This window comes from Bos indicus x Bos taurus, chromosome 12, assembly GCF_003369695.1.
Source record: "Bos indicus x Bos taurus breed Angus x Brahman F1 hybrid chromosome 12, Bos_hybrid_MaternalHap_v2.0, whole genome shotgun sequence".
NCBI lineage: Eukaryota > Metazoa > Chordata > Mammalia > Artiodactyla > Bovidae > Bos > Bos indicus x Bos taurus.
In genome coordinates this window covers 2,266,950-2,285,337 of record NC_040087.1, presented here as the reverse complement: position 1 = coordinate 2,285,337, position 18,388 = coordinate 2,266,950, and the positions used below count along the sequence as shown (strand labels likewise).

General features: G+C 40.2%; 1 protein-coding gene across 1 annotated transcript in view; it reads right to left on the bottom strand.

Annotated features, from left to right (window-relative positions):
* Window positions 1-18,388, bottom strand: part of DIAPH3 (diaphanous related formin 3) — a 563,088-nt gene that overhangs the window by 394,261 nt on the left and 150,439 nt on the right. The window contains exons 6-7 of the mRNA XM_027557103.1: window positions 817-891; window positions 665-734 (exon numbers count right to left, since the gene is read on the bottom strand). Of these exons, the coding sequence (XP_027412904.1) occupies window positions 665-734; window positions 817-891 (145 nt within the window). The remainder of the gene's footprint in view (window positions 1-664; window positions 735-816; window positions 892-18,388) is intronic.

The following is an 18,388-nucleotide window of genomic DNA, read 5'->3' as shown; positions in this document are numbered from 1 at the left end:
AAAGCAAATGTTATTGAAAAAAACCATAAGGAAGACAAAATACTTTTACAGTACAAATATGTATTTATTTAAAAAATCCTCAAGTACGTGGATCAGTGAAGTTCAAACATGCATTGTTTAAGCATTAGCTGCACTTGCATTAAGTATCATTGCTCCACCTCTGGGATCTGTTCATATCTGTTCACATTAATTTCATTAAAGATTTAAATTCCTAGATTATAAAAACTAAGTTTTTCCAACTTAATTCTTTGGTAATAAGTATTACTGAAGATCATATTTAATAATCATGTATGACTTCCAAGCTGATTCATGCTATACTTTTGAAAATTAAAAAGGAAGGAAGGGAAGAAGAAAGAGGAGCCAAAACGCAGACAGACAGGGAGGTACTGAGGTAGGGAGGAAGGACAGGAGGAAAAGAGAATTAATCTGTGTACAAAGAATGAAACAGCAGAAGAGGGTCTATTTATCCCCAAGTATCTCCTGTTGATACACAGTTCATTTGACACAAAACCAGAACAACACAATTCAATATTTTTCCATTATAAACTGAAGAGCTTACCAAAGCAATACATTACTTTGGTGCAAATTCTGTATTACATAACTCCACTTCATAAAAATTTCTGTAAGAACTAATAAAGAACAATACAGCTACCTATGTGCATACCTGGGTATTCATCAAGGCCTTCAGACACTGTATGACTTTGTGCTGATTCTTCTTCACAATTGTTTCTTGTCTGCATGAAAGATATCAGTGTTGGAATCATCCATGGACATGCAAATGTAGCTTAACTGGAAATAATGATTAGCAATACTTACATTTTGCCACTAATCAGCTTTTCCAAGATGTCCAGTAATAATCCAAGCCCCTCATGTCCAAAGCTTTCCACCCAACTGAAAAACAGAAAAACCGACAGTCTTATATTAAGTCAGTATTCGAGTTTTATCATGATAATGACATATACTCACAAATATTCTGCACTTGTGATAATCTAGTCATAACTACAACAAAAGAATAACACTATAATATAAAGGGATTCATGATTCACAATCTTAGTTGTGAAAGCAGCAGCAATGATGGGACAGCCAATGGGATGCGGACCCCAGCTTGCACTCAGCTTTGTGAGAGCTTCGCATGCCCAGAGCGCCCCCACCCCATGTCCACTGACATCACATGAGCAGTTAAAACCTGCCATGTTGGAAGTACTGACACGACAGAAGCAGCTGACGCTGCTGGTCAGAGCACCACCTCACCCAGAGAGCTGGCGGTTAAACATTCACCAGCTCACCACTGGGCAAGCCCCAGTCTACACTGTTCCGAAGAGCAGACACTGGGCAAGGTAGCAACATTTGAAGAGACAGGACTCTGGTCTACATAAAGAAAAAGATTACTGAAAAATGTAGTCAAAATACTGTAAAAAGCATGTTCTATGAGAATTTTCCGAATCACTAAAATACATCCTTATACATGTTAACAATTTCTTAAAATTTCAAACTTCATCTGTATTTTTCAAAAAAGCTTCATTATTATTTTTAAATGAGTATTTCCATCTTGACACAACCACCTCCATTCTGTAAACCCATTAATATAATCAGAGTATGTATGTAACTGGGATTTCCACTGGTGGCTCAGTGGTAAAGAATCCACTTGGCAATGAAGGAGGTATGGGTTCGATCCCTGGGTCAGGAGGATTCCCTGGAGAATGAAACGGCCACCTACTACAGTATTCTTGTCTAGAAAATCCCTCAGACAGAGGAGCCTATGGTCCATGGGGTTGCAAAGAGTCAGACACGAATGAGCGACTTCACTTTCACCTTCCCTTAGCAACTAAAGAACAACATGTAAGTAATTAGGATAACTCTGCCAACAGACAACAGCTCACACCTATTATAGTAAAACTACCCTAGGAGAATCAGCAGTGATCTGAAAAACCTAGCACAATAAATAAAATAATGGTAACAATTTATCTTATAAAAAGTGGGGGAAAGGCAGGTAAGGTAGTCTGGTATTCCCATATCTTTCAGAATTTTCCACAGTTTGTTGTGATCCACACAGTCAAAGGCTTTAGCATGGTCAATAATGCAGAAATAGATGTTTTTCTGGAACTCTCTTGCTTTTTCGATGATCCATCGGATATTGGCAATTTGATCTCTGGTTCCTCTGCCTTTTCTAAAACCAGCTTGATTTTAACCACCACCCAAAAAAGAATCTGCCATTTAGATTGACAGACTCTTCTCAAACCATTTTACTCATCTCTTATCCATAAGAATAATTCAAGAATGCACTTAACAAATTACCTGTAGTCATTTCAAATCTACTTTCACATTTCATGAAAACACCTATAACATCCCACTTAACTCCTTGATGACATCCTATTCTGTACTTATTCTAATTTCACTTGCAGCAGGGAAGCTTGAAATCAAACACACAAGAAGTAATTAGAGGGTTTTTTGAGAGCTGGCACTAAGATATGTGGACAGACTCTGCTCATCAGGCCCTCCTGTCTTAGTACTTCACAGTAAAAGTTAGTGAATTTCAACAATCTCTGTTTTCAAAAGTATACCCATAAAAAATATTCTAAAGCTAATATAAAGATCATTCATACTTATATCACTTTCAATCGTTATGGAAAATAAACTTGCTACTCCTAAAACTGCCTTATAACAAAATATACAGATACTTTAAAATTATACTAATGGAAAAAGAAGATACTATTGCACATAATTCCCAGGTGCTGCCAGTGGTAAAGAACCCAGCTGCCAATGCAGGAGATTTAAGAGATACGGGCTTGATCCCTGAGTCGAGAAGATCCTCTGGAGGAGGGTATGGCAACCCACTTCAGTATGCTTGCCTAGAGAATCCCATGGACAGAGAAGCCTGGCGGGCTACAGTCCGTAAGGTCACACAGAGTCGGACACAACTGAAGCAACTTAGCACACACACACGCATGCACATAGTATGTTCATGTTGGAGCCCACTATAAAATTTAGGAAGCATATCAATCCAGGTAAATCAAGTCTGACTAATAAATAATATTAATAGAACAGAGCTATTTCAAAAATTTATCATTACTAATATAACAACTAATAATAGAATACTGGGATCCACAGAAGTTCTCAAATCAACTATTTCTGGACAAACTAAATAACTGTTTTCTACAAAGCAGAATATGAGTCATTACAGTAAAAATCACACCCAGTCATGCATATTCAGTTCAGTTCAGTCACTCAGTCGTGTCCAGCTCTTTGCAACCCCATGGACTGCAGCACACCAGGCTTCCCTGTCCATCACCAACTCCTGGAGTTTACTCAAACTCATGCCCATTGCATCGGTGATGCCATCCAACCTTCTCATCCTCTGTCATCCCCTTCTCTTCCCACCTTCCATCTTTCCCACCATCAGGGTCTTTTCAAATGAGTCGGTTCCTCGCATCAGGTGGCCAAAGTATTACGCATGAACTAATTCTCTATAAAAGCTGAATGTAAAGAAGCACTATACCCTGTTACTTTACACGATAAGCCTTTAACTCATGGTGGGAATTGATTTATCAACAACAATAAAATCAGAGAGGCTGGCAACAGCCTTCTGAAAGCCAGACTACACTTTACATTTTGTAAAACATACCAAAAACAGGGCAAGTCAGACAGGATGCAGGAGGAGGAAGCTAAGATGCTTGATAACAAAAGAAGCACTAATATTTAAACATAAAATGAAAGCTGGTGAATGCAATTACTGAATACGTAATGGTTTAAAACAAAATAAATGCATAAAAAGGTTTCTTGTTTTTCTTAAAAATTTGCAAGACCAACATATTGTATTAAGAAGTTATCACTCACAAACTCATTGTCCCAAAAGCTTTGCCCTCAGCCCTACAATTTTCAGCAGTTATTTTTAAGAGTAGGGGCAAATATCATCTCCTATCTTTCCTGGAAAAGATGTTCAAGATAAAAAAGTGATATTGAGTAGGTAGGTTTGCAGTCCTGACAGAGGTTTATTAAAATCCATAGCTTTCTACAGAAGTGAAAAATTTCTCATCATCAATGTAAGAAGCAACCTGGAAAAAAAAATGATCAACTGATCTATAGACAATGAATCTTCAGGAAACAAAATCTGTGCTATGTATTCTGTGCCTGTCAGCACAGCGTCATAGGGCACCACGGGTTTAACTAAAATTTGCACTCATGAATGAAGAAGCTCTGTGCAACTGTTTTTTATTCATGAATAGAAATGACAGAGATTAGTATGACATTTGTAATGGAAAAAAAATTGCTTTAAAACAGCAAAAAGTAACATGTTAAGTACTAATTTAACACAAAAGCTACCTCTTAAAATTATATGACAGGAAATACCAAACTCTTCTCTTTTAATTGCTTCAAGATTCTAAGTGTATTACCATTTAGCACTTCCTAGAAGGGTCTCAATGCAGAAGAAAAAAAAGAGGTGAAATACTAACAGAAGAAGAAAGGAAAAAAAAAAAAGAGGAGGGAGAGGGGCAGCTGGTCTTGGATTAAATGTTCAAACCACCTTTAAATGTTCAAAGAAGCTTAGGCTTTGAAAACTGTTACTTCTTCCAGACACAGGATGACATCAAAAGTGCAAAGTGGTTTCTGGTGTATTTTTGGCTTTATGAAACAAATACAGTCACCTCAAAAAGCAAAAATGGTAATTGGGTCTCAAATTTACTTCCTGGCCAAAGAAAAGCACTATCTGTTTCCTACAGACAAAAGTTATTACCTCTCTTCCCAAGTGTGCTCTAAAGAAGAAAAAGACAAACGCATCACAGATTGTCAGAGGTGGAATAAACCTACCAGATAGGGACCATTGCTTATTTGTGTTTAAATCACCTGGCACAGACTAAGTCTGGCACAGACTCAAATGGTTTTAGAACGAAGCTGAAGAACCTCCCACGCTGATCCTTGAACAACACAGCTTAAGGTCACTGACCCCCCACTTGGTCAAAAATAAGTGTATGACTATAGTCAGCTCTCCATATCCATACCTGGGGTTCCTCCATATCTGCAGATTTAAGCAAGCTCAGATTGTGCAGTATAATAGTATTCACAACCGAAAAAAATCCACTTAGAAGTGGACTCATGTGGTTCAAATCCATCCTGTTCAAGGGTCAACTGTATAGGTAACAGGTCACCTTAAGAGAAGCTAAGGTCGCTTGAAACAGCATCTAGGTCTGCCAATGCCCAGGCTCCTGCCCGGAACTTTATACATGTAGCAAAACGCACCAAGTGATGACATGCTCCATGCAGCATCACCGAGCCTGTCTCAGCCTTCAAAACAGAAACATCGATCGTGATCCCAGAACTAGTTCTTGTCCATCCTGAACCAAGGATGATGAACCTGAGTCCCTGTCCTACATCACACTTTAGGACTTGACTGCTGCTCGAAGGTTGACATTTCACCACTACTAAAACAACCGTTCATTAATCAAGTCAGTCAGCCGTTAGTAGGGGTTCACTGTGTGCTTCATACTGCACTCAGTTCAGTTCAGTTCAGTCGCTCAGTCCTGCCCGACTCTTTGCGACCCCATGGACTCCAGAACAGGCCTCCCTGTCCATCACCAACTCCCGGAGTCCACCCAAACCCATGTCCATTGAGTCGGTGATGCCTTCCAACCATCTCGTCCGCTGTTGTCCCCTTCTCCTCCTGCCCTCAATCTTTCCTACCATCAGGGTCTTTTCAAATGAGTCAGCTCTTCGCATCAGGTAGCCAGAGTTTCAGCTTCAACATCAGTCCTGCCAATGAACACCCAGGACTGATCTCTCCTTGGATCTCCTTGCAGTCCAAGGGACTCTCAAGAATCTTCTCCAACACCACAGTTCAAAAGCATCAATTCTTCGGTGTTTAGCTTTCTTCACAGTCCAACTCTCACATCTATACGTGACCACTGTAAAAACCATAGCCTTGACTAGACAGACCCTTGTTGACAAAATAACGTCTCTTGCTTTTTAATATGCTGTCTAGGTTCCTTCCAAAGAGTAAGCGTCTTTTAATTTTATGGATGCAATCACCATCTGCAGTTATTTTGGAGCCCAAAAAACTAAAGTCAGCCACTCTTTCCACTGTTTCCCCATCTATTTGCCATGAAGTGATGGGACCAGATGAATGAGAAATACAAAGCTGAAAAAACACGTTCTCTGCCCTTAAAGAAAATGCACAGACTATCAGTTAAAAGAAATGTCAAGCAAAATTATTTCCATAATGTAAATAGCACTATAATCATGGCAACAAAGGAACTGAAGGTGCAGCAGCATCGACCCCTCCAGGGGCCAAACAGGCTGATGTCTGCCTTGAGTCTTAACAGATCAGTGGCAGAAAGAAACAGAAGTCGCTAAGCCAGAGGGAACACGTGCAAAACCATTAAATACGAAAGGTAAGGCCTATGCCAAGCACAAGTAGCTGGATCAGGACCTTGTAATAAACACATAACAAGGACCTTGTGTAAAACCTATGCACAGTCAGCACTTCATATCCATCAGTTCAACAAACTGCAGAACGAGAACATTTGAAAAAACAAAAATTCCAAAAAGTTCCAAAAGGCAAAGGATGAACTTGCCACATACCAGCAACTATTTACATAGCCTTTCTGTTGTATTAACACCAATTTGCCTAGCCTAATTTACATTGTATTGTGTATTATAAGCAATCTAGAGATGATTTAAGGTATACATGAGAACGCATATAGATTATATGCAAACACTACTTTATGTAAGAGACTTACACATCACCTGATTTTGGTGCTGACCACGCAAATGAAGGAATGACTGAACAATGCCACGGGCACTGACAGGCCACGGCAGGGGAGGCAGCCACCACTGGGTGCACATGTGCCAGGCAGAGCAACCCCACTCCCGTCCCACTAAGACGGTCACGTCCTAACAGCAGAAGCTAGGAAGGCATTGCCTTGCACGAGAAATGGGAAATTAATTACAGAGTTATGACTACTATCATATGACTTTAAAATAGAGAAACTAGATTATCCAGAAGAGCCAAATATAATTACATAATTCACTAAAGCTGAGACCCTTCCCCAGCTGGGTTAGAGAGATGATACGGAAAAGAGATTCACAGCTTGAGATGGACACAACGTGCCGTCAGAGGCTGTAAAGATGGAGGAAGGGGCTATGAGCCCCAAGGAATGCCCGGGGAATCTAAAAGGTTGAGACAAGTATAAACTGACAGCAAGCAAGGAAACCCGGATGCCAGTCCCAGGACTGTGGGAACTGAATTCTGCTAATAACCCAAAAAATCAAGCAAACAGGGCTGGGTCTTCTCATTCTTGAACACAGGATATCTCTTCATTTATTTAGACCTTCTCTGATTTCCTTCATCATAATTTTGTAGTTTTCAGCATATAAATCCTATAGATAATTTGTTAAATTTACAATAGAGTTTTTTTGGAGGAGTGAAAAAGTGTCATTTTCCAAAAGTAATTCCTAGCATACAGAAATACAATGTATCACTTTGTTCAGGTGAAAAAAAAAAAACAGAAAATTAAAATATACCCTCTGAGGAAGCTCTATACAGTCAGCAAATACATGACAGGGAGCTGACTGTGGCAGAGTCAGACTTAAATTGAAGAAAGTAAGGAAAACAACTAGACCATTCAGGAATGACATAACTCAAATCACTTACAATTATATAGCGGAAGTGACCGATCCAAGGGATTAGATCTGACAGCCAGAGTGCCTGATGAACTATGGATAGAGGTTCGTGACATGTACAGGAGGCAGTGATCAGGACCATCCCCAAGAAAAAGAAATGCAAAAAAGCAAAATAGCTGTCTGAGGAGGCCTTACAAATACCTGTGAAAAGAAGAGAAAGAAAAAGCAAAGGAGAAAGGGCAAGATATGCCCATCTGAATGCAGAGTGCCAAAGAATACCAAGGAGATATAAGAAAGCCTTCCTCAGTGATCAATGCAAAGAAGTAGAGGAAAACAAAAGAATGGGAAAGACGAGAAATCTCTTCAAGAAAATCAGAGATACCAAGGGAACATTTCATGCAAAGATGGGATCAATAAAGGACAGAAACAGTATGGACCTAACACAAGCAGAAAATATTAAGAAGAGGCGTAAAGAATATACAGAAGAACTGCACAAAAAAGATCTTCATGACCCAGATAACCACGATGGTGTGATCATTCACCTAAAGCCAGACATCCTGGAATGTGAAGTCAAGTGGGCCTTAGGAAGCATCACTACGAACAAAGCTAGTGGTAGAGATGGAATTCCAGCTCAGCTACTTAAAATCCTAGAAGATGATGCTGTTAAAGTGCTGCATTCAATATGCCAGCAAACTTGGACAACTCAAAAGTGGCCACAGGACTGGAAAAGTCAGTTTTCATTCCAATTCCAAACAAGGGTAATGCAAAAGAATGTTCAAACTACCGCAAAACTGCACTCATTTCACATGCTAGCAAGGAAATGCTCAAATCGTTCAGCTAGGCTTTAACAGTGCGTGAACCAAGAACTTTCAGATGTTCAGTTCAGTTCTCTCACTCAGTCGTGTCCGACTCTTTGCAACCCCATGAACTGCAGCACTCCAGGCCTCCCTGTCCATCACCAACTGCTGGAGTTCACTCATGTCCATCGAGTCGGCAATGCCATCCAGCCATCTCATCCTCTCTTGTCCCCTTCTCCTCCTGCCCCCAATCCCTCCCAGCATCAGAGTCTTTTCCAATGAGTCAACTCTTCGCATGAGGTGCCCAAAGTACTGGAGTTTCAGCTTAACATCAGTCCTTCCAAACAACACCCAGGACTGATCTCCCTTAGAATGAACTGGTTGGATCTCCTTGCAGTCCAAGGGACTCTCAAGAGTCTTCTCCAACACCACAGTTCAAAAGCATCAATTCTTCAGCGCTCAGCCTTCTTCACAGTCCAACTCTCACATCCATACATGACCACAGGAAAAACCATAGCCTTGACTAGACGAACCTTTGTTGGCAAAGTAATGTCTCTGCTTTTGAATATGCTATCTAGGTTGGTCATAACTTTCCTTCCAAGGAGTAAGCGTCTTTTAATTTCATGGCTGCAGTCACCATCTGCAATGATTTTGGAGACCCAAAAAACAAAGTCTGACACTGTTTCCACTGTTTCCCCATCTATTTCCCATGAAGTGGTGGGACCGGATGCCATGATCTTAGTTTTCTGAATGTTGAGCTTTAAGCCAACTTTTTCACTCTCCTCTTTCACTTTCATCAAGAGGCTCTTGAGTTCCTCTTCACTTTCTGCCATAAGGGTGGTGTCATCTGCATATCTAAGGTTACTGATATTTCTCCCGGCAATCTTTATTCCAGCTTATGCTTCTTCCAACCCAGCGTTTCTCATGATGTACTCTGCATAGAAGTTAAATAAGCAGGGTGACAATATACAGCCTTGACGTACTCCTTTTCCTATTTGGAACCAGTCTGTTGTTCCATGTCCAGTTCTAACTGTTGCTTCCTGACCTGCATACAAATTTCTCAAGAGGCAGGTGGTCTGGTATTCCCATCTCTTTCAGAATTTTCCACAGTTTGTTGTGATCCACACAGTCAAAGGCTTTGGCATAGTCAAGAAAGCAGAAATAGATGTTTTTCTGGAACTCTCTTGCTTTTTTGATGATCCAGCAGATGTGGGCAATTTGATCTCTGGTTCCTCTGCCTCTTCTAAAACCAGCTTGAACATCAGGAATTTCACGGTTCACATGTTGCTGAAGCCTGGCTTGGAGAATTTTGAGCGTTATTTTACTAGCGTGTGAGATGAATGCAATTGTGTGGTAGTTTGAGTATTCTTTGGCATTGCCTTTCTTTGGGATTGGAATGAAAACTGACCTTTTCCAGTCCTGTGGCCACTGCTGAGTTTTCCAAATTTGCTGGCACATTGAGTGCAGCACTTTCACAGCATCAACTTTCAGGATTGAAATAGCTCAACTGGAATTCTATCACCTCCACTAGCTTTGTTTGTAGTGATGCTTTCTAAGGCCCACTTGACTTCCAATTCCAGGATGTGTGGCTCTAGGTGAATGATCACACCATCATGATTATCTGGGTCGTACAAGCTGGATTTAGGAAAGGCAGAGGGACCAGTGATCAAATTGCCATCATCCTTTGGATCACAGAAAAAGCAAGAGAATTCCAGAAAAACATCTTTTTCTGCTTCATTAACTATGCTAAAGCCTCTGACTTTGTGGCTCACAATAAACTGTGGGAAATTCTTAGAATAGAATACCAGACTACCTTGCCTGCCTCCTGAGAAAACTGTATGCAGGTCAAGAAGCAACAGTTAGAACCAGACATGGAACAATGGACTGGTTCAAAGCTGGGAAAGGAGTACATCAAGGCTGTATATTGTCACCCTGCTTATTTAACTTAGATGCAGAATACATCATGCCAAACGCTGGGCTGGATGAAGGACAAGCTGGAATCAAGACTGCCGGGAGAAATATCAATAACCTGAGATAGGCAGATGACAATAGCCTTATGGCAGAAAGTGAAGAAGAACTAAAGAGCCTCTTGATGAAGATCTAAGAGGTGAAAAAGCTGGCTTAAAACTCAACGTTCAAAAAATAAGATCAAGGCATCTATCTTATGCCATCGGTTCAGTTCAGTTCAGTTCAGTCGCTCAGTCATGTCCGACTCTTTGCAACCCCATGAATCGCAGCATGCCAGGCCTCCCTGTCCATCACCATCTCCCGAAGTTCACTCAAACTCACGTCCATCGAGTCAGTGATGCCATCCAGCCATCTCATCCTCTGTCGTGCCCTTCTCCTCCTGCCCCCAATCCCTCCCAGCATCAGAGTCTTTTCCAATGAGTCAACTCTTTGCATGAGATAGCCAAAGTACTGGAGTTTCAGCTTTAGCATCATTCCTTCCAAAGAACACCCAGGGCTGATCTCCTTTCACTTTATGGCAAATAGATGGGGAAACAGTGAAAGACTTTCTTTTCTTGGGCTCCAAAATCACTGCGTATGGTAACCGCAGTCATGAAATTAAAAAAAAATTTGTCCTTGGAAGAAAAGCTATGACATACCTAGAGATTGTATTAAAAAGCAGACGCATTACTTTGCTTACAAAGTTCCACATAGTCACAGTGACGGTCTTTCCAGTAGTCACATATGGATCGGAGAGTTGAACCATAAAAGAAGCTAAGCACCGAAGATTGATCCTTTTGAACTGTCGTGTTGGAGAAGACCGTTCAGAGTCCCTTGGACTGCAAGGAGATCAAAGCAGTCAATCGTAAAGGAAATCAGTCCTGGATATTCATTGGAAGGGCAGATGCTGAAGCTGAAGCTCCAATACTTTGGTCACCTGACGAGAAGAGCCAACTCATTGGAAAAGATCCCTGATTTGGGGAAAGACTGAAGGCAGGACGAGAAGGGGGAGATGGAGGATGAGATAGTTTGAGGGCATCACTGACTCAATGGACATAAGTTGAGCAAACTTCAGGAGATGGTGAAGGACAGGGAAGCCTGGCATGCCGAAGTCCATGGGGTTGAACAGAGTTGGACACAACTGAGTGACTGAACAACAACTCTCAGAATGTTTAGGTGCCTAGTACTCTACTGTCAACTGCACGCCCACAGTTGTACAGCAGAGCTCTAAAACTTTCCTCTTGCAAAACACACTGGTTTTTATCTTGAATCCTGTAATCTTGCTGAACTCAGTTCAAATTAGTTCTTGAACTTTGTGTAAATAATTATGTCATCTCCAAAATGGACAACTTTATTTCTTCTTTTCTGATTCATATGTATTCTATTTCATTTGTGGCCTCACTGCTCTGGCTAGAACTTCTAGTTGATTAAGAGTGTAAGAGGGAATGTCCCTACTTTGCACCAAATCACAGGGAAAATCATTCAGTTTTTCACCATTAAATACGACAGTATTGATAGCTCTAAGCCTTTTTTGTAGACTCATGTTATCAAGTTAAAGTACCCCTATGCACTAGTTTCCTACGATTGCTATAACAAAGTGTCACACAGTGGGTGACTTAAAATAACAAATTATTCTCATAGTTCTGGAGGATGGACACTCAAAATTAAACTGTCAGAGCAGAATCAGACTCCCTCTGAGGCTATGGCGAGAATTCTCCCTGCCTCCTCTTAGCTTCTGGTGTAACTGTTAATCTAGGCCCATCCTGTCATCACATTGTGTGCTCTCTGTGTCTCTTATTTTCTTATAAGGACACCACTTATATGGGATTAAAAAGTAGAAGTGCTAGTCGCTCAGTCGTGTCTAACTCTTTGTGACCCCATGGACACCCACCAGGCTCCTCTGTCCATGGGATTTCACAGGAACGAATGCTGGGGTGGTGGCCATTCCCTTCTCCAGGAGATGCTCCCAACTCAGGGATCAAACCCACATCTCCTACATTGCAGGCGGATTCTTTACTGTCTTAGCTGATTACCAGGGAAGCCAATAAAAGACTACATCTGCAATAAAGTCACATTCTAAGGCGCCAATTAGAATTTAAACACATCTTTCTGGGAAACACAATCCAATCCATAACACCTGTTCTTATTTTACTGAGAGTTTTTATCATGAAATAGGTGTTGGGTTTTGTCAAATGCTTTGTCAGCATTGATTGATATGATCATGTGACTCTTTTTCTCTAACTTTGTATATTACAAAAAGGATTTGTGTGTCTCTATTCATGATGGACACTGCTATGTAAAAGTAGGGGGTTTCTTTTTGTTTTGTCTTATTGTCTTTTTCTTTTTGCTATCTGTGCAAACTTTATAAAACAAATTGCAAACTGTTTCCTGCTTTTGTATTTTCTGCAAGAGACTGTAGAAATAATACTATTTTCTTCAAATGTTTGGTAGAATTCTCCAGCGAAATCATCTGTACTTGCTCTTTCAAGGAATTTTAAATTAGTAATTCAGTTTCCTTAATAGAGGTCTATTCAGATTTTCTGTCTCATCTTGGGTATGCTGTAGTACTTCATGCTTTTCAAAGAATCAGTCTTTTTCATCTTAACTAGTCAAATTTGTGTGTTTACAGTTGTTTGTAGCATTCCCCTATTACCTTCTTGATGTACGGCCTGTAGTGATACTCTGCTTCACTGCTGGTGTTAGTAATTTGTCTTCTCTTTCTTCCCTCATTAACATTAATAAAGGCTTGTCAATTTTATCAATCTCTCCAAAAAACTAGCTCCTTCTTTCACTGACTTACTCTATTGTTTTTCTGTTTTCAATTTAATTGATTTCTACTATTTATTATTTCCCTCCTTTTGCTTACTTTGAGCTTATGTGCTCCTTTATTTATTTATTTGGCCTTGCGGCAAAGTTTATGGGATTTTAGTTCCCCAACTAGGAATTAAATTCGCACTCTCAGCAGATTCCTAACCGGTGCACCACCAGGGAATTTTCATTTTGTTGGGGTTTTTTTTGATTCTTAAGGTGTTACCTAAAATTACTGGTTTGAGGCTTCTCCTTGTTTCTAATGTATGTGTTCAGTGCTATAAATTTCTGTCTCAGTACTACTTTAGATGTGTCCCACAAAATTTTTAATGTTGCATTTTCATGTTGTATGCAGATCAGATCAGTCGCTCAGTCGTGTCCGACTCTTTGCGACCCCATGAATCGCAGCACGCCACGCCTCCCTGTCCATCACCAACTCTGAGTTCACTCAGACCCACATCCATCGAGTCAGTGATGCCATCCAGCCATCTCATCCTCTGTCGTCCCCTTCTCCTCCTGCCCCCAATCCCTCCCAGCATCAGAGTCTTTTCCAATGAGTCAACTCTTCACATGAGGTGGCCAAAGTACTGGAGTTTCAGCTTTAGCATCATTCCTTCCAAAGAAATCCCAGGGCTGATCTCCTTCAGAATGGACTGGTTAGATCTCCTTGCAGTCCAAGGGACTCTCAAGAGTCTTCTCCAACACCACAGTTCAAAAGCGTCAATTCTTCAGTGCTCAGCCTTCTTCACAGTCCAACTCTCACATCCATACACGACCACAGGAAAAACCATAGCCTTGACTAGACGGACCTTTGTTGGCAAAGTAATGTCTCTGCTTTTGAATATGCTATCTAGGTTGGTCATAACTTTCCTTCCAAGGAGTAAGCGTCTTTTAATTTCATGGCTGCAGTCACCATCTGTAGTGATTTTGGAGCCCAGAAAAATAAAGTCTGACACTGTTTCCACTGCTTCCCCATCTATTTCCCATGAAGTGGTGGGACCGGATGCCATGATCTTAGTTTTCTGAATGCTGAGCTTTAAGCCAATTTTTTCACTCTCCTCTTTCACTTTCATCAAGAGGCTTTTGAGTTCCTCTTCACTTTCTGCCATAAGGGTGGTGTCATCTGCATATCTGAGGTTATTGATATTTCTCCCAGCAATCTTGATTCCAGCTTGTGTTTCTTCCAGTCCAGCATTTCTCATGATGTACTCTGCATATAAGTTAAATAAACAGGGTGACAATATACAGCCTTGACGTACTCCTTTTCGTATTTGGAACCAGTCTGTTGTTCCATGTATGCAGATAACACCACTCTAATGGCAGAAAGTGAAGAGGAACTAAGGAGCCTCTTGATGAAGGTAAAAGAAGAGAATGAAAAAGCTGGTTTAAAACTCAATATTCAAAAAACTAAGATTATGGCAACTGCCCCCATCACTTCCTGGCAAATAGAAGGGGGAAAATTGGAAGCAGTGTCAGATTTTATTTTCTTGGGCTCCAGAACCACTGAGGATGCAAAATTTAAAAGATGCTTGCTCCTCAGAAGGAAAGACATAACAAACCTAGCTCTAAGTATACTCAGTTGGTCAGTCATGTCTGACTCCGTGACACAATGGACCGTAGCCCATCAGGCTCCAGTCCACGGGGTTTTCTAGGCAAGAATACTACAGTGGGTTACTATTTCCCTCTCCAGGGGATCTTTCCAACCCAGAGATCAAATTCATGTCTCCTGCATCTCCTGCACTGGCAGGCAGATTCTTTACCACTGAGGCACCTTTAAAGCCCACATGATAAATGTAGACAGTGTATTAAAAAGCAGAGACATCACCTTGCTGACAAAGGTCTGTTTAGTCAAAGCTATGGTTTTTCCAGAAGTCATGTACAGATATGAGAATTGGATCATAAAGAAGGCTAAAGTAATAAAGAATCCGATGATTTCAAATTATAATGCTGGAGAAGATCCTTGAGAGTCCCCTGGACTACAAGATCAAACCAGTCCATCCTAAAGGAAATCAACCCTGAATATTCATTGGAAGGACTCCTGCTGAAGCTGAAGTTCCAATATTTTGGCCACCTGATGCCAACAGCCAACTCACTGGAAAAGACCCTGATGCTGGACTGAATGCAAAAGGAGAAAGGGGTAGCAGAGGATGAGATGGCTAGATGGCATCACTGACTGAATAGACACAAATTGGAGCAAACTCTGGGAGATAGTGAAGGACAGAGGAGCCTGGCATGCTACAGTCCATGGGGTCACAAAGAGTCGGACACAACTTGGTGATCAAACAACAACAATTCTCATTTTCATTAAGTTGGGTATTTATTTTTAATTTCCTTTAAGACATCTTCTTTGACCCAAGAACTATGTGGAAGTGTATTACTTGCTATTGTTGTTTACTTTCCAGATGTTCAGAGAGCTTCGTGTTATCTTTCTAATTTGAGACCATTTTGGTGAGAAAACACATTTGATATGATTTCCCTTTTTTTTAAATGTGATGAGGTTTGTTTGCTCTCTAGCCCAAGACATGGTCTGTCTTGGTATATGTTCAGTGATAATAAGAAGGAATTCTGCTACCACTGGATGGAGTCTCCTATAAATATATACTTTTGCTTGATGGCGGTGTTGAGTTTCTTATATACCCTCAGTGGTTTTCTGTTCATGTGTTGTATCAATTGTTAACTGAATTGTGAAGTCTCCAAATCTAATTGTGGATTTATCCATTTTTCCTTTCAGTTCTTCCTTTTTCTTCTTGCTTCTTGTGTTTTACACATCTGTGATTTGACACATACATGTTTAGGATTGCGCTTTTGGTGGTATGACTCATTATATACAATCAATCTCTTTTATTTCTTTACTCTGAGGTCTAAATTATATTAAAATAGCCACAAGTGCTTTTTTATTAATATTTATATATATATATGTATAATATTTTTTACTTTCCATTTGCCTATATAAATATATTTGAAGTAAATTTCTGATAGAAAATATATAACTAGTGATATTTTTAATCAACTCTGCAAATCTCCTTTAATTAGCATATAACCATTTACACATAATATAATTGTTGATGTGTTAGTGCTTCATTCTACCATTTCTTGGCTTTTGTTTGTTCACTTTATCTTCCTTTTCCTGCTTTCCCACAGTTTATTTGCATGTGTTCACATTCCATTTTGATTTACCTACTGTGTTTTTATGTATATCTCTTTGTATTGCCCTTTGAAGTGACTGCTCTAGATGTTACGTCATAATGTAATCACATTTTTTCTTGGTGTCATCACTTCACAAGTCTGAATGAATTATAGAAATCTTCCCTACTGTTATGGATGGAAAAGTGAAAGTGAAGTCCCTCAGTTGTGTCCGACTCTTTGCAACCCCATGGACTGTAATCTACCAGGCTCCACCCTCCATGGGATTCTCCAGGCAAGAGTACTGGAGTGGGTTGCCATTTCCTTCTCCAGGGGATCTTCCTGACCCAGAGTTTGAGCCCAGGTTTCCTGCATTGCAGGCAGACGCTTTATCTGAGCCACCAGGGAAGACCACCACAGATGGAAAAGTGTCCCTCAAAACTCATACGCTGAAGCCCAAAACCACAATGTGATTCCATTTGGAGATACAGTCTTTTAAGGAGTAATTAAACAAGGTCATAAGGGGAGGGCCCTAATCCAGTATGACTAGTGTCCTTCTAAGAGGAGGAGACACCAAGGATGCAGAGGAAGGGCCAAGTACAGACGCGGTAAGACAGCAGGCATCCACAGGTCAAGGAAAGGGGCCTCAGGAGAAACCAACCCTGTTGGCTGCTAGCCCCCAGAACTGTGAGAAAATAAATGTGTTGTTTAAGCCACCCAGTCTGCAGTTTCCTCCCTTTACTCTTCCCATTATAGAATCATTGTTTTTTAAGTATTTCTTCCTCACAAATTTAGAATGGCATCAGACAGTGTTATAAATTTGGCTTCTACCATCAAGTTTATAAACATCAAGAGAAGGAAAGTATATTGTATTGACTGTTACCTTTACTTACAGTTTTCTTTTCTTCTACCTAATATCCCAAGGCTCCTTCTTCTAGTTTTTCCTTTCTATGTAGAAAACATACTTTGCTCATTTTCTTAGGTAAGTTTGCTGGCTAAAGATTCTCTTGGTTTTCTTCCCTTTGAGTATGTCTTGATTTTCCTTCACTACTGAAGGATATTTTCACAGCATGTAAGATTCTGAGCTGATTGTTATTTCCTTTCTTCACACAAAACTTTCACCACTTGTTTTTGGCCTTCACAGTTTAATGAGAAATCCAAAGTCATTGAAATTGTTTTTTCCCATAACTAAAGTGTAATTTCTTGCTGCTTTCAAGACTTTTTTCTCTGCCCTTAGTTTTCAGAAGTTTCACTATGATGTGTCTTAGTGTGAATTTCTTTGGGTTTATCCCACTTCTGGCTCATTCAATTTCTTTAATCTTTAAGTTGATGTCTTTTGCCAAATTTGAGGAGTATACAGTCACCATTTCTTCAAGCAATTTTTTTTATCCTGCTCTCTTTCTCAAATCCTTCCAGGACTCTGAAGACAGAAAATTTAGACCTTTGATAATAGTACCATAGGCCCCTACGACTCTGTTCTTTTCATCTATTTATTTATTTTTCTCTTTATTATTCAGATTAGGTAATTTTTAATTTTAAGTATTCTACACTGCAGTTCACCAATTCTTTCCCCTCATCCCTAAATTTTGCTATTGAGCCCCCTCCAGTAAACTATTTTTTCTTTAATTTCAATCACTGTATTTTTCACTTACACAGTTTCCATTTGGATCTTCAAAGAAGAATAAAGTTTCTATTTCTTTGCTGAGACTTTTCATTTTTTTTGTTTGTTTCAGCATGTGTATAATTGCTAACTAGAATAGTTTTATGATGGCTGCTTTAAAAATCCTTGTCAGATAATTCCAGTATTTATGTCACCTCAGTGCTGGTATCTACAAACTGTCTTTTTTCATTCAGTCTGAGATCTTACTTCTTGGGATGACGATTTTATACTGAATCTGAGAAACTTGGGTATCAAGCTAGGAGATTTTGACCTCTTTAATCCTCTTGTTTCCAGGCTGGCTCCCTGTGACACTGCTCCAGTAGAGGACGGAGAGGCGGCACACCAACTCTGCCGGCTGGGAACTGAGCCCAGGCTCCACGCCTGGCCTCCACTCAGGGGAGAGGTGCTTGACCAGGTGGGAGCATGGGTTCCCCACCTG